General features: G+C 41.2%; 1 protein-coding gene across 3 annotated transcripts in view; it reads left to right on the top strand.

The window, feature by feature from the left end:
- TRIM33 (tripartite motif containing 33) overlaps positions 1 to 17,816 on the top strand; it is a 110,711-nt gene that overhangs the window by 59,254 nt on the left and 33,641 nt on the right. For all 3 annotated transcript variants that reach the window (XM_018569479.1, XM_018569477.1, XM_018569478.1), the window contains exons 6-8: positions 1,139 to 1,253; positions 1,888 to 2,034; positions 8,035 to 8,152. In XM_018569479.1, the coding sequence (XP_018424981.1) occupies positions 1,139 to 1,253; positions 1,888 to 2,034; positions 8,035 to 8,152 (380 nt within the window). The remainder of the gene's footprint in view (positions 1 to 1,138; positions 1,254 to 1,887; positions 2,035 to 8,034; positions 8,153 to 17,816) is intronic.

Here is a 17,816-nt window from a genome sequence, read left to right on the forward strand (position 1 = left end):
CGCACACCCGCAGCTCCTGCAAGCGATCGGGCGTCTCTAGAGACGCCTGATCGCTTGTATGTAAACAGCCATCGCTGGCTGTTTACATACTTACAGTTTTCCCTCTCGTGTGCGCGCTGAGTGCCGCACACGAGACGGGGGAGGGGCAGGACGTCTTAAGACGCCCTCCCGCTCCTAGCAGACGTCCGTCCGGCCGTTCACAAACGGCCATGGACGGAAGGTAGTTAAAACACCGTTAATCACACCCCAAAAATACTGAACAGTGCTAAAACTGATCAGAGCTGAAGGGGTCCATTTAAAAAAAAAAAAAAAAAAAAATTACAATGGGGGGAATTAAAGAAAAGCAAAAACCCCCAAAAAAGAAAGAATACACCCCAACAAACCTGAGCAGTACTATTGTACTCATCAGTGTGATCACAGCGATAAAACTGATCGACGCTCAGAGGTTAATTTTATTAAAAAGAACTAAAAAAGGGTAAACCTATCAAAGGGTAAAATTATCATTTAAAAAAATGCAAAAATCACACCTGAATATGCTGAACAGTACTATTGTACTGATTTGAGTGAGCGGTTTTAAATAAAGGTTTTTTTTGTGTTTAAAATTATAATTGACTACTTTGAGAAGCACTGATCTGTCTACTTCTCTCGCCTCAGGTGACACTGAGGTGAGAGGGAGAAGCAGAGGCAGCCAAATCATTGGCTGTCACAATGTAACACTGATCGCAGTGACTGCTTGCCACTGCGATCACATGACCTCATTCCCCAGGATCACATTGGATCCTGGGGAATTGCCTGAGTTCCCAGGCCACCCTAACGTCTTTAAATCCCATGCTTTGTGGGACAGTATGGAACGTCCTAACATCGCAAACTGTTTAAGCACGCCATATTAAAGGAAAAACTAAATGCAAAACCTTTTTTTTTAGGTTTGTGTCCCAGAGATTCATTCTCTAATTGCCTTGATCATTAATGTCTCCAGGAGTGGAAGTGAGGCTAAATTCTTCTATCTTCTTCCTATACAAATCCTAGGATACCTTAGATAACCAACAATTTTTTTTCCTCTTTCAATAAATGTGATGTCTTTTGCACCTGTTATTGCCCTGAGAAGACTTTCAATATTTTACTTTCTTGTATTTGATAGGATAAAAGAAGTGAATGAAACTAATAAACGCGTGGAACAGGAAATTAAAGTGGCTATCTTCACCTTAATAAATGAAATCAATAAAAAGGGCAAATCTCTTCTGCAACAGTTGGAGGTAGGATACGTTTATTTAGTTGTATCATTCATTTGTGTATATATAGAAATTAATCTTTTGATGCTTCTTGCTTGCATTTAAGTTAAATATGGCATTGCGGTTTAATTTGATAATCTGTTGCGGTTTTAATGACTGAGATCTTTAGTGCTGTTATTTTTAACTTACTAAAGCAACATTTTCCTTTTCAAGCACTACATTGGTCCATGTTATTGAAGGCATTTTAGAAGAAGAAACATATAAATATCTGACTAAATAGAGATATTCAGGGAGATTTACAAAAAAAAAATACTTTATATACTTTTACAATAAGCAGATAAGCACTGATCTAAGATGTATGGGTATGTTAAAATATGCCCTTGCATTCTGCTTTTAACAGAATGGTATTGCCTGCTAATCCAACACACAAGTGGAACCGTAGGATACAAAGCTAAAAAATGGAACTAGAAAAAAAAAAAACTTTGGGGAACAAATAGATAAATGCTTACCTTTGCCACTATTATCTCAGATAAATGCTTACCTTTGCCACTATTATCTCACAGAAATTCCCTTTTGATCATCACGTTATATGCAAATAGGTCAAAAATTTACTTAAAAAAAAATATTGCATAATGTATTTATGTGCATTGACTTTCAGAGCGTAACAAAAGAAAGACAAATGAAACTTTCACAACAACAAAATGATATAACTGGTCTCTCCCGACAAGTCAAACATGTTATGAGTTTTACAAACTGGGCTATTCAAAGTGGCAGCAGTACAGCACTACTGTACAGTAAGCGACTGGTAAGTGTCTTTGGCTTAGTTTTTAGTCAATTTTCTTCATGCTTATGTTTTTAATATTCTCATCCCATTTTAAATACTTTGTGTATGTATGCCCAATCAGGGAGAGCAGACTTAGGGTTAATATGCTCTTGAACGGTTGAGAGCTATACGCAAGCGTTTTACAACTAAGACATAGCTGAATATGAAAACCAGCCAGAAAGTGAAGCTTGAGGCTCAATAGAAGATAGCTGAATAGAAGACTATGTGATCATTTGCAGTATTTCATATTTACCTTGTATTTTTAGACTTTACCATAATAAAGAACATGTATATAAAACCATTTAAATATTCCCCAACTTGGAAAAATAACATGCAGCTAGGTATTGGATAGTGGGTATCGTAAGGGGCCAGACTGTGCCTTTCTTATTGCAATCAGCCGAACTGTCTTTTATGTGGTCTGTAAGAGGGTTGTACATTAGTAAAGTTATCATGACAAACCAGTGGAAGGAAAAAACACAACACACAGAAAAAGTTTATCTGTATGTGGATTCCATGTGCATATGAATGCCAAGGTAAGATGAGCACTAACCTAAGACTGATCAACACATTGCATTCCTTAGGAATAGAGCGAATCCCGTATTCTAATTCACTTGTCCACAGCTTCTCCAAAAGATTCTGTTAGTGCAGCCTTTCTCAACCAGGGTGCTGTGGCACCCTGGTGTGCCTACAGGCTTCCTCGGGGGTCCCTCAAAATTTTGTGGTAGTGGGACTGTGCTGTGAAGACTAGGTGGAGGGGGCTCCTAATGTATGTAAAGGGGAACTCTGGTGTGAAGGGGTGGCTACTGATGCTAAGGCTGACTCTGGTGTGAAGGAGAGCAGGGGAAACTTGATGTGAAGGAGGAAACCCACTTTTATGTGTTTTTGTCACCCCACCCCCCTTTAAATCTGACATTTTGGACTGGGTTGCCTCAAGATTTTGCATACTTAAAGGGTGCTGTGAAAGAAAAAAAGGTTGAGAAACACTTTGCTAGAGCACTCCTCATCTTCCACTAGCTACTGAAATATAAGTTTTGGAGTGGACTTGGGTCCAGTGTGAAAAAAACCTCTCTGCCGTTCTCTAAGTCAGTAATACTAGGTTTTTCCTTAGAGCTACTTGCATTGTGAGATGCATATGTTTATGGCATATACAGTGAGGAAAACAATTATTTCCCATAACGTCTTCCAGGACAGCATCACGAGATGGAATCTCCTCCCCCACACACAGGAAACACGTCACTTAATTTGCTTAAAAGACCTTCCTCTCCTCCACTCCCTCAGTCTTTTGTGTTAACTATCCATTAAGGAACCGTTCCTGTTTATTTTTGAGGATCGGGTTGTCCTTCGGACAGACCCGACTTTTCTGCCAAAGATCGCTTTTAGGTGCAACAGGGTGCAGGAGATCATTCTACCTACATTCTGTACCTGTCATTTAAATTGACATTAAAGCATAAATTTTTTAAAAAATTATGTCTCCTAATCTGATCTTCTTTCCTGTCGTTTTCATCTGTTCCTCCAGCGCTGCTGCGGGTCTCTGATCCAGCGCTGCCAAACAAATGGCAAACAAACTCATCAATTTGTTACCAGCTTTACAGCAAGGTGCACATGGAAGGGCTTTATACAGTACAACAGCAAAAAGTTTCCCAGCACATTCACCAGCCAGCATGCAAAAAAAACTTGTCTCACCGCTAAGGTTAAAAACAGAGGTTTAGATACACGTCCTCTGCAGAAAATGTGAAAGCCGCACAGCCGCGCCAAGGCACCTCTAAATAGTGCGGTCCTAACTCTAAATTATGAGAATCTCCATCTTGGAGCACATATGGCAAAAGATCAAATTGGGTGCAGGTTTGTCTGGAGGACAAAAAGGCACAGGAACGCACAAGGGATCCCGCACACATCACAATGGCAGCTGAGGAATGTGCTTGCTGGCACTTCCTATCCCATGGTGTCTGCATGCGGGTGCACGCCGTCTATAGACTTACCTTGTGTCTCTCTGGACGAGAATCTGAACTGCGCATGCACCCGCCCCAAGATCCTTTGCGGCCGGCATTTTTCAGATTTTCGGACGGGAGCGCGCCGTGAAGACACAGGTAAGTTTTAACCTGTTTGAAGGTTTTTTTTTTCAAAAGTTTACATACCCCAGTTCTTAATACGGTTTGTTGCCCCCTTTAACATCAATGACAGCTTGAAGTCTTTTGTGGTATGTGTGGATGAGGCTCTTTATTTTCTCAGATGGTAAAGCTGCCCATTCTTCTGGCAAATGGCCTCCAGGTCCTTTTATATTCCTGGGCTGTCTTGCATGAACTGCACGTTTTGAGATCTCCCCAGAGTGGCTCAATCCCCCTTTGGTTTAGCATAGAATGACCTGAATCAAAGCACAGGATGCCACACCCCTGAAATTGGTATGTCAAAATTAGAAAAGTTGGGGTTTTTGGGCAGCCGACTGACAACTTAACAAACCAAACATTTGTTGAAAAAATATATTGATTTTATTTGATTAAAAAATAATTGGAATGGATAAAAAATTTTGACAAAATGATTCTCCTATAGGCTTCCCCCACACTGATTATAGTTCATTCAAAGAAACATAACATTTAGAGATTTTGTACAATGGAACATGATTAGATAATTAGAGAACATGATGTGATAATTCATGGACACAATACATGATCAGTATACAAGAGTGATGGAGGAGCTTGATTTTCTCGATGTTTCGCGCTAGATAGCGCTTCCTCAGGAGATGAAGAGAGAAGTTGTCTATACAATTTAAGAAAAAATATATAAAGAGTATAAACATCTATAAACTTCTAATACAACCACTTGACATTATCTCGTGGTGTGGTAAACAGGTAGATATATGTATATAAATATATCACCTACCCTTGGAGTCTGTGTGCGTCCCGGTTGTTCCACCCGGCTCAGACAGTAAGAAGTAAAAGCATAGGGCGGGGGGAAACAGGACCAGAGAAGGAGAAGAAATGGAGGCCCTAAAACCCCAGTGGAGGCAGATTCTATCAAGAGATGGCAGATGAACCTTGTTTTCAAATAAATAAGATAAATCAGTTAGGGCCTGAAGGGAGATCATAAGAACTACTCTGAGTATCAGTGGGAACAGACCACTGTACCATATCGTTCTTAATGGACATAGTGATTAAAGTAAATAAATACATACCGCGTTTTACATAGAGTTGGAGGTTGAGACACAAGACTGTCAGTCTGCGTCGTAAAGTAGCCGTTCCTCTCTTGAAATTGCGCCCCCAGCAGCCAATACAGCCCTCTCAGGCTGTACACTGACGCTGGGGGCTCACGTGGGTGCTTATATCGGCGCTCCCCTGGTGACGTCATTGGTGTCGTCACCTGGTCCAAAACATTAAACGCCCTCCGTACGAGTCGCCGGGAAGTGTGGTGGCGGAGCTGGCGCTCTGAATGATGGTATTAACAGTGAGACACATTGCGGGGGCGTTTCTATTTGGTGGAGGCCAGCACCCTTGCTGCCAATCACTGGGGCCGGGGTTCCAAAACTAATAGTATGCAAGTAAGAGATGTAAGGAGAAGAAAAAAGAAATGGAGAAGAAATAAATAAAGTAAAGTGAAATAAAAATAAATATAAAAATGAAAATAAAAAATATATAAAACAGGAGGATATAAAAAATTTTAAAATAAAAAAGAAATGAGGTGGAAAATAAAGATGCGTAGGCATTAAAATAAAAGTGGAAAAAAAGGGGAAGGGGCCGGGGAACATGGGATGCACACATAATGCATGATTTTAAAACACTAAGTGGTGGACCCTCTCCTAGGGGGAAGAGGTGGGATATGGAAGTCCAATAAGGGTCCTCCCGATAAGACTTTCACATATGATTTACATTTATAATAGCTCTTTAGTCATAAACATTTCATGATATACATTTAATATATCCCCTTCTCTGGTCCCGTTTCCCCCCGCCCTATGCTTTTACTTCTTACTGTGTGAGCCGGGTGGAACAACCGGGACGCACACAGACTCCAAGGGTAGGTGATATATTTATATACATATATCTACCTGTTTACCACACCACGAGATAATGTCAAGTGGTTGTATTAGAAGTTTATAGATGTTTATACTCTTTATATATATTTTTTCTTAAATTGTATAGACAACTTCTCTCCATCTCCTGAGGAAGCGCTATCTAGCGCGAAACGTCGAGAAAATCAAGCTCCTCCATCACTCTTGTATACTGATCATGTATTGTGTCCATGAATTATCACATCATGTTCTCTAATTATCTAATCATGTTCCATTGTACAAAATCTCTAAATGTTATGTTTCTTTGAACTATAATCAGTGTGGGGGAAGCCTATAGGAGAATCATGTTGTCAAAAAAATGTATCCATTTTAATTTTTTAATCAAATAAAATCAATATTTTTTTTTCAACAAATGTTTGGTTCGTTAAGTTGTCAGTCGGCTGCCCAAAAACCCCAACTTTTCTAATTTTGACATATCAATCCCCCTTTGGGGGATATTTTTTCTTTACTGGATATTCTGGGTTCCACACTCCTTTGGAATATATAGGAATATTTTGAATTTCTGAGGTCTGGATCACTTTGGTTTCCCTGCTCTTGGGGATCCCTCATTTCTTTCACCTGCTTTTTGGCATTTACTCGGCTTGCTGTGTTTGGAGGAAGAAAAATGCTGACTATGACCCTAAGAACACCATCCCTACAGTCGAGCATGGAGGTGGAAAGATTATGCTTTGGGGCTGTTTCTCTGCTGAAGGTACAGGTCGACTTTGCCGCATTGAGGGCCCAATGGACGGGGCCATGTATTGTAGAATATTGGATGAGAACCTCCTTCCCTCAGTCAGAACACTGAAGATAGGTCATGGGTGGATCTTTCAGCATGACAATGACCCAAAACATACCACCAAGGCAATAAAGCAGTGGCTCAAGAAGAACCACATTAGGATCATGGAGTGGCCTCGCCAGTCTCCAGACCTCAGTGCTATAGAAAATTTTTGGAGAGAGCTGAAACTTTGAGTTGCCAAGCGACAGCCAAGAAACCTTAAGGTTTTAGAGAAGATTTGTAAAGAAGAGTGGATCAAAATCCCTCCTGAGATGTGTGCAAACCTGGTAACCAACTAGAAGAAACGACTTACCTCTGTGCTTGCCTACAAGGGTTTCTCCACCAAGTACTAAGTCATGTTTTGCTTGGAGATCAAATACTTATTTTACTTGCGTAATGCAACCCAATTTATAACATTGGTATCATGTGTTTTTTCTGGAATTTTGGTTGATATTCTGTTTCTATCATTTAAAATACACATATGATACAAATTATAGACCTTTCCTTTCTTTGTAAGTGGGCAAACTTACTCAATCTGCAGGGGATCAAATAATTGCCACACTGTAAGACCCCATTCACACTGAGCTACATCAGAAAAATCACTTTTTCAGCGCTAATTTGAGCTGAACAACTTTGAGAGACATTGAGCCACAGTGCACATATTGTCACGTTACGTATTGCTACTTTTGGCATGGACTTCGTAACTGCTACATTGGGCTGTATCCAATCAAAAGCGGTCTTGCTGTGACATAATTCCTCTTCCTGTTTCCTGCTTAGATTTCTGTGCAAAAGTGACACTTCTGTAGCGCGACATAGCTTGACACTGTTGCGCAAATTCGTGCGACATTGAGCTACACCATTGAAGCCTATTGGGCCAAATCGCACGAAATCCGCTGAAAAATAGGTCATGTTCAAGGGACAAGCTTGAGCTACAAGCTACACACGACATTGAGCTGTCAGATGTGAACAGCTCCATTGAAATGCATTGGACAAGCTACATTGAGTGATTTTTAAGCTGTAATCGCACTACAAATCGCTCAGTGTGAATGGGGTCTCAAGGAACCTAGACAGCCTTATCCTAAATAAACACACAACAACAATTGTGAATCTGATTTGGCTAGAATCTTTATCTGATTTGACATTTCTTATCAAATGTTTTTTTCAGATTACTTTTCAGCTACGTCACATCCTAAAGGCACGATGTGATCCAGTTCCAGCCGCAAATGGAGCAATAAGATTTCATTGTGACCCAACATTCTGGGCAAAGAATGTAGTTAATTTAGGTAAGATTGTTTGATTGTTTTATTTCTTGTATTGTGTGCATAGTTTGCTTTGTGGGTTTTTTTTTCTTAAAGGAGAACTATGACATGAGTGATTTCCACTCACCTCATAGTTCTAAGCCGACCTGTGACAATGAGACTGTCACAGGTCGGCTCAGTAGATCGGGAGGTGAGAGAACACATACCGGGTTCCCTCACCTCTCGATCCTGTCACGGCTCTCTGCCGTGACAGGGGGAGGGGCTGGATTCCCCTCTCCCCGCTCCGATCTGCCAGCGCTGACTGGCGGAACGGACGGGGGAGGGGGCGGGTACAGCTGGCTCTGCCTCTAGATAGGCATAGCCAGCTGTCACTCACGCAGCTGGGAGGATACCGTCATCTAAGTCGGGATCCGCTCCAGGTGCGGCGTCTCAGTATACCGCGAGCTGTAGCTCGCGGTATACTGAGCTTAGGGTAACGGGAGGACGCTAGTTTGTGTCCTCCCGTTACCCCAAGGAGAACTATGGGGAAAAACACTGACCCCATAGTTCTCCTTTTAATCTAGATTCATCTATCTATAGGATTTCCCTGAAAGCTAGAAATTTACAAACTTTGACAATACGTGCCCTACCTTGCAGTCCCACAGCGAACAAAAGCTGACTGAAGTTTCATAGATAAAATGAAATATGTGAGCATAGTAGCAGTAAATAGCATTGTAGTTATAGCTACGCCAATATAAAACTGTAGGGTGGTACACGTATTGGATATTCTAGAAGTGTCAATTGCGAAAGAAAATGACAGTGGCTACAGTGCTGGAATGTAGTGAACGTAAGGCACATAGCTTGCTATAGAGGTAAGTATATTAGAGCTTTCCTTGCATCATGATTTCTTTTGTAAGCGGCCAGGGTCATGTGAAATGTATTTCCACTTTTTCACAGCCAAATTTGGTTAGCACCTATTTTATATTTGTTACATGTTCCATAGCATAAGCTAAAAAAAAAATGCTTCTTACAGTTTAAATTGTTTTTACTTTGGTTTGGGGTCATTGGCTTTTTAAGGGGTAAAATTTCGACCTATGTCTTTGTAATGTTGGGGGGAGGGGTTTGTTCACTATGATTTGTAAAGTAGATTTGAACGCTGCAGCCCTGGCTTTTGCATTGCATGTTAAGGAAACACAGTCCTGCAATTTCAGTCCTGAGACTTTCTATAAGTATAGATCACTGTGAAAGTGCTCAGAAGAAAAAACCTGGATTGAGCCATCTTGCCTGCTGCAACAAAAAATAGATAACGATCTAAGAAATATTTGGAGATTGGAGATAGATGCGAGTAAGGAGTTAAGTGCTAAGGGTGGTGGTTTGTGTTCAGACTTTATTTTGGGTATTAGGCATAATACCTAATACGTTTAAAAAAAAAAAAAAACCCTTTCATAATACCTTAGGTATTATGCTAGGGCCAATCTTGCTCCTGTACACAGCAGTATAACTCAAAGGGTAATTAATTCCTCTGCCCCTCAAATAGATTCCAAGAAAAGGATTTTATTGCAAGTACTATTTTTTTTTTTTTTCATCTCCCTCACACAAAGTGGGCATTTGAAGTGAGCTCTGCTACACTTTATTTACCAAAATTCATGTTCAAACACATGTTCACCTTTTTAATCCATGTTTTTGAAAACCGAGTACTCACAGGACAACCTCCATTCCTTAAGTAAATCAACCCAGAGTATAATATGAAACGTATATAAAATCTTGATAAGTTTAGGGAGGGAACTGACGGGTATTTGCAAATTTCTTTTTTGCTAAAGGGAAGAGGGGGCGGTGTCACTTAGGGCCAGTTATGATAAACTACGTTTTTTGTATAATAATTCTTGTTTCTATATATATAACAATACAAACATGTAAACATCCTGTTAAAAGACTCTCGCAGGGAGAAATCCAATTGGAAACAGAGGAGAGAGAGATTCATAACTTCTTCCTAAAACAGCCACCATAAATTTCCCTTCCCATTGGTATTAAAACCATTCTTCCCCCCTAGGGGTCTCAACAAAAAAAAAAAAAAAGCAAGGAAAACGACAACCCAAAATTCCTCCCATCCCTAAACCACCCAAAAAACACAAAGAAAACAAACAAGATGAATTGGAAAGAAGAAGAAAGTCAGTCTCATCTCCTTCCCTCATTCCTCTCCCCTGCAATGGCCTTGCAAGTGAGCCTCACATTCCTGGTAACCACATGGTAGTGATGTCGGACTCTATCCATGGTTTCCATGTCACCATAAATTGTGGGTACCTGTCCTGGGATCGCGCTACTATTTAACTCTTCAACCCTTCTTAAAAATATATATTTCTTTGACCCAATCTTTAGTTTGAGATGTATCTTGAAAGCTCCAATTAGAGCTGCAGCTAACGATTATTTTCAAAATCGATTAGTTAGCCGATTATTAAGTTCGATGAATCGGTTAATCGGATAAACAATAAAATAAAGTTTAAAAAATGGCTCCAGTGATAGGACTACTAGTTTGTATTGAGGTTGTAGTCCATCACAACAATATCTAGCTATTACAGTTCTTGCAGCAAATTAAAAAAATCTAAATAAGCCTTTCTTAAGGCCTGGTTCACACCTGTACGTTTTGTAGCGCGTTCAACGCTCTACGAACGCTCTACAAAACTCTCAAACATGAAAATCCCATTGTTTTCTATGGGTATGGTTCACACCTTGCCGTATTTCAGCCCGTCTGAACTAGAGCTGCAGCTAACTATTATTTTCATAATCGATTAGTTAGCCGATTATTAAGTTCGATTAATCGATCGGATTTTTAAAAAAAAGTATCCAGTGATGGACTACTAGTTTGTGTTGAGATTGTAGTCCATCACGGGAGCAAGCTAGGAGCGGTGGAATTAAAAAAAATAGTGTGGTGTGCAATATAGTACATTATAAAGCGGCACAGTGCAGAATACATGGGAATGGTGTACAGGGATGGAGAGGATGGGTATGACGGTGGAATGGAGTGCAGGGATGGAGAGGACGGGTATGATGGTGGAATGGAGTGCAGGGATGGAGAGGACGGGTATGATGGTGGAATGGAGTGCAGGGATGGAGAGGACAGGTATAATGATGGAATGGAGTGAAGGGATGGAGAGGATGGGTATGATGGTGGAATGGGGTGCAGAGGACGGGTATGATGGTGGGTTGGGGTGCAGAGGACGGGTATGATGGTGGGTTGGGGTGCAGAGGATGGGTATGATGGTGGGTTGGGGTGCACAGTGTTGGGTCCCAGGCTCTTGGTCGGGGCACTTACTGTCTGAGCATTCCCTCCATAGATGCCGGCTCGTCCCCAGCCATAGTCTCCGTCCCCCGGCTGACACCCGTCACGCTCACATCCCCGGCACCCGTCATGTGATCGGCCCGGCTAGATGTGAGGAGCGTCGGGAGCTGGACCGCTGCGGCGTGCGCGTTCGGTGGGCGTGGCGTGCGCTGCGTGCGGGGCTTGAGTGTGGAGCCGCGAACAGGCTTCAGCGGTGGGCGTGGCTTATGCGTCCTGTGGGCACGGCGGGAGCAGCGTGCGGTGGGAGGTGTCCTGTGAGCACGGCGGGCGCAGCGGTACGTGAGCAGCGTGTGACGTGTGCTTCAGGCCGCGTGTAGAGCCCCGAACAGGGAAATCAATTGATAGCCGACGAATCGACGATCGAAAACGTAGGTAACGTTTTCAATCGATTTTAATCGACTAAATCGATTAACTGTTGCAGCTCTAGTCTGAACGCGCTACAAAACGGCCTACGCCTGAAAAGGTACATGAGCTTCTTTGCGGCGTTTTTGTCACGCGTTTCCATTGGGATACAGCCAAGTAGCCCTCGGAAACGCGCATTTGTCGCGTGTTTTTTTTTACTGCGAATCGCGATAAAAACACGCATCGCGACAAACGCGCATATTCAATACGCCTAGGTGTGAACAGAGCCTTACTTCCTTAATTGGTCCTGGTATAATAGTCAACAGCGCGTGATGATAAACGAAGGTAGTGGGGGTTATATAGAAGCATTTTTTTAATTCAATATTTCTCTTGTATGTTACTAACAAAAAATTACTGAATTGTGGCAAACATTTACATTTGTCTATTGATCCAACTAGTGGCATTGTCTAAGTGCAGTAGAGCACTAAACCTGTTCTTGACAGCACTCGTATTATCCCCAGTGGACTGGCTTAGTGACAACACAAGTTGACATCTCGTGAGGAAAATGTCTGTCATTAAATGTCAGAAAAGTGGCACATCATCATAACAAGCTAATTCCCAGGCTTCCAATCTCCCTGGACTTTGTATAAAGTGAATCTGACAGTTAATATAAAAAGTTTGGTCCATAGCGCGGAGAAAAAAAAATTGAAATGTGCGTGTATGTTGACACAATGGTAATGATGCCTTGTCTACAATTTAAGCTGTACAGTGTACATACTGTGTTTTATAGCACATCAGTATCAAAACATTCAGTTCACATTCCAAAATATCAAATGTGTGTGTGTGTATAAGTGTATATGTATATGTGTATATAATAATATATATATAAAGGGGAGTTAGTGGGGTGTCATACATGTTGGACCTGGGAGTAAAAAATGCCTCCTGATAATCAAAAGACAGAAAAAATAAACGTAGGATGACAAACCCTAAAATGAATTATGAATCTACAGAACATTGTAATATTCATGTATGTGGTATATCTCTGATCTGTTTAGGGTTTGTCATCCTACGTTTATTTTTTCTGTCTTTTCTGTCTTCTACAGCTTCCACAGGGAAGCTGTAGAAGCAGAGATCCGAGTCATCAGCCTCACCAGCTTCTGTAGCTGGAGAGTGACGGCAGAATGCGGAAGTGATGCAATATACATCACTTCCTGCATTCGGGGACGGAGGGGAGATCGGGTACGTACACACACACACATACACACACATACACACACACACACATACACATACACACACACACACACACACACACACATATTGTCCTCTTGTCTGCGAATACTGAAAAATGGCCCGATCAGCAAGTGGTTAAAAACTAAAAAAAATAAAACGGGTTCATTTATTTTTTTTCTTTCGGCCTGACAAATTCTGCTGCGGGGTGTGCGTTGCGGTGCTATTAATTTCAATGGCACCCCAAACTCTCCCTCCCGCTCGTAGTGTGTTTGCCCGCACTGGAACGCACGGTACTGCATTGCAACAATTGCAAAAAATGTGCATGCGTTTTTCTTCTGAAGTAAACCTTGTGTTTGTGTATTTTAAATAAAAGATGGTATTTATATATTTTTTTTAAATCCGTTTAATTGATTATGAAAATAATCGTTATTTGCAGCCCTATTTCATAGCACTGCAGAGTGCGCAGAGCTAAGTATTTCTAGGTTTATGCTATCCAGGGGAGATGAGCACCTGTGTGGGACATGTGAGTTGGGGAAAGGGGGTACAACACATTTATGGCTCAGATAATTCAAGAAAGCCAGCAGTCACTGCTTTAGCAACTGGGAGTTTAAATGCTGGTGCTGCAAATGTTAAACTTTTGTTACCCTGGTTTCTGTTTGCCAGTAATGAGTATTGAGATTTACTGCATTATCAGCCAAGTTTTATATTCCAGATTGTTGCCTGCCAGGCCGATTTGTAGTACAGTTTTAGTTTGATGTGTTGCCAGTATTTAGCACCTGGTGAGCTGTAGCAAAAACAAATGTTGATATTCTCCTGCAAAAGTTGCATTTTTGAGAAATTTCCTCAAGCATGTTTGTCATATAGGCAGTTGAGGTTTTTTAGGTGGAATTTGTCTTCTTTAGCATAGCACTGTAGCAATAATAAACTACAAACCCAAGTTGGCTTTGACTTTCATGTGAATTGGAACAGTATATCTGTAAGGGTTAAAACTACCTGCTAGATTCTACTATTTTTTGTATATATAATGACCAGAGCTTGAAAATTATGTTTAATATATTTTTATTCTTGTTTCAAGGTTATACAGTTTATACACATTCCATTGGACTATGCATACATGTTACTATTACTATAAAATACCTATTCTGTTAAACATATCTTATTTTACATATATGCATAGATCCACACCCTTCTTGCCTCTTTCTCTCTTTCACACACTCTCCTACATACTCTCCAAGGATAGAGAATTATTGTATAAACCTGTGTCTCTTTGTGAGCATCTTGTGTCAATACCATTATATCAAATCATGTCCTTAGACCAACTCCTTACTCTCTTAAACCCATTCTAAAACCATAGAGAAAACAACAAACCAAATCCCTTCTCTCCTTCTAGTGTTCGTGATCTTTTGTATTCTTATGTCTAATTTACTGTGTTACTTATTCCTTACTAAAAAAAAACAATTGTGTATTAACCTAATCTTTCTTCTCTCCCCTCCCCTATTAATTCTTATTTCCATATTTATTATATTTCCCCTTCTCTCCTTTCCTGTGTAATTCCCTCTCTCTCCTCCTTGTGTTTTGGGATACCCTATATTGGGAATCTATTTTTAATTATTATTTAACACCTAGTGCATTTTCTCCCTCCGTTTCCCTCCCCCCCTTTTACATTATCAAACAATCTAGTGTACCTCCACCCTTCCTCACCACCTCTGTGTTTTAACTCCTCTACCTTGGCATCCTCCCTCTAACATTCTATCCACTCGTCCCATAACTCACCCATCCACCAGATCGATTGCTATGTTCATATTTTAAACCGTTAAATTCACCACTATTATTTACCAATACACAGGGGCCATCTATACCCTAATCCGTATAGATATTAAGTATCCCATGTCAAAAATATTTTACTTTATATTTAAATTTAACTATGGGGATTTCTCTCTTGCCTCTCTAGCCCATATTTATAGGTTGCTTAACTCCTCTATATTTCTATGTCTCCCACTTCTCCCAGATCTTATCATACTTATCCTTCCTATCACATCTCTTGCCCTCAATTCTTCCATATATCTTATCTCCTCCATTATATTTCCCCAGCTCTGCAAAGAGGGTGTTTCCGTGGATTTCCATCTACGAGATGTATCAACTCTAGCTGCTGGCATAAATCTTAGTATAGGGCTTGAGAATTAACTTGTCCTCTCGTCTTTGATCGGCCGGCCAGGAGCTTCTTGGATGTGAGTGGGCGTTTTTAAGACGTCATCACTTGTTTAAAACTGCTTAAGTTTCTAAACCCTAAGCTTTTTTTGCATATATATACTACTGCTAGCAAGCAGTAGATATATGCCAAAAGTTAAAAAAACAAACGCTTTAACAGTGGTTTAAACTTACCTGTGTCTTCCCCGCACGCTCCCGTCCGAAAATGTGAAAATTCTCGGGGGGCTGCAAAGGAACTTAGGGCATGCGCAGTTCACATTTTCGGCTGGGTCGCGAGGAGGGACGCAAGGTAACTCTATGGACGCGTGCACCCGCATGCAGACACCGTGGGACTGGAAGTGCCAGCAAGCCCAGAGGAGTCAGCGCTGGATCGGACACCCGCCGCAGCGCTGTAGAGAAGGCAAAGATCGGATTAAGAGACATAATTTAAGGTAAGTGCTTTAATTAACGTTGGGGGTGAGGGGGAAAAAAACGTTGCCTTTAATGTCACTTTGAATTGTAAACAGCCAGCGATACATACAACCGGTCCGGCGGCTGTAGAGCCGCTGGATGGCTTGTGTAATGTCTGCGGGTGTGCGCTGTCTCCGCCACTGCCGATCCCTGTTTTATTCGTTGAGGGCTCCGGACCCGCAGGGCGGCTCTGTCACCGGAACTCAGCAGGAATTCTTCACATGATCTCCCTCTGATCTCCTCGTTCTATGAATGCAGCAGTGATTTATATTACATCACTGCTGCATTCAGCTGTCATTCTCAAGCTTCTATAGCTGGAGAGAAGCTGGTGAAGCAGGTCTCTGCTTCATCAGCTTCTTTGGGGGTCCCTACATGACATTAGTGGTCCTAGAGACCACTGATGTCTCCATAAAGGGGATCTGTCTGTGTAAATTGGCTATCACATAGGGGGCTTGTTAGCCCAGTATGTGATAGCAATAAAGTTAAATGAAAAAAGAATGTTACCCCCAAAAAATGTAAAGTCCAATAGAATTTTTTTTTTCCAGGTTCCCTGCCCCCACATACACATACAAACATGCGTTGGGTGCGCCTACGTGTAAAAATGGCGCTTGCACCACACGTTGCATATCTCCGCGAACGTCAGAGTGAGGGCTATAATTTTAGGGCCATTAATCACTAACCCTAAACTGATGAGCAGTAAAAGCTTTGAAAGCGTTGCCTATGGCCAATTTTGGGTATGGTATTTTATGCGGGCGCACGCAATTTTAAAGTTTGACAGGTTTGTGTATTTACCCGACGTGACCCCGTCTTTTATATTTTACCAAAAATATGGGTAAGAATAAATGTTTTTAACGTGTAGGGGGAAAAAAAATTCTGTAACTTTACGGTACTTTTTTCATTATATAGTAAAAAAATAAAAGGGGATTAAATACCACCAAAAGAAAGCTCTATCTGTCCCAAAAAAAGGTATAGAATTCATTTCAGTACAGCGTTTGAGGGAATAAATGGCAAAGTACTGCAGCACTGAATACTGAAAAATGGCTTGGCCAGGAAGTGGGTGTAAACACCTGGTCTTTAAGTGGCTAAATAGTAACCAGCGCACGCTGTGTCCGGCTTCTGACTAGCTACGTTTATTACTAGCGTATTGGGAAGGCCTGCTGTGCATCTTGCGTATCCTGTCAGCAGCGCTGCAAGGCTATAGTCATGCCAACTGGTGAGACACCCTAAAATATTTCAATCCCTGATAATCACTGACGCACTCTGTCACCAACACCGTGAAGATAAGAAAATGGACACTCTGATGACATATGAATAGATTATTTGCTTTACCATTCAGATAAAGAAAAACCAGCAATTTTTTTTTTCTGGCTGTGCTAGCTTACCTAAATCAAACATGTATGAGTTCAACTGCAGTTATTAAATTTCTAGATGCTTGCAAGTGTCCTCAGTTATTCATCAGGAGCCACTAAACTTGAGTTACTAAAAGTGACACTAAACTTAGGCGTTAAACCTTATCTTAACTTATTTGGCATCACTCAGCTGTAGTTCCTCAAATCCTCTCTGAATTCATGCTGACACTGTCCTTCCTTCTGGAAGGTGACTATTTTGTTCTCCATGGTCCCTGTGTGTGTTGTAAAGTAGCCAATGCCCCAAGCTCACACTGTTTTGCAGTGAATTATGCACCTACACAGTCATACACTTTTGAATCATTGCTCTGGAATATTTAAATGGTTTCTTTTCCTCAGGGTGGCTAATCTCTAGTAGATGAAAGAAGTTCTCTTCAGGCAGAGACCATGTTTGGCTCGCTTTGGCTGAACAGCAAACCACCATGTCATCTTGTATAGATCATATGACCCTTGCTTCAGCACAAGTAACATGACCTACGTCAGACTGGAGAGAATTTCAGTATTCAACATTGACATCTACCCATTCTTTTCCATGATGCCTAAGGCCTGGTTCACACTGGTGGAACCAGGCCTTAGGCATCATGGAAAAGAATGGGTAGATGTCAATGTTGAATACTGAAATTCTCTCCAGTCTGACGTAGGCCATGTTACTTGTGCTGAAGCAAGGGTCATATGATCTATACATCTATACATGATTTATACTGTTTTTTGCATGTTTGTATGCACGTTAACA

Source organism: Nanorana parkeri, unplaced genomic scaffold (genome assembly GCF_000935625.1).
Source record: "Nanorana parkeri isolate BGI_ZX_2015 unplaced genomic scaffold, ASM93562v1 scaffold1341, whole genome shotgun sequence".
NCBI classification, from domain to species: Eukaryota; Metazoa; Chordata; class Amphibia; order Anura; family Dicroglossidae; genus Nanorana; species Nanorana parkeri.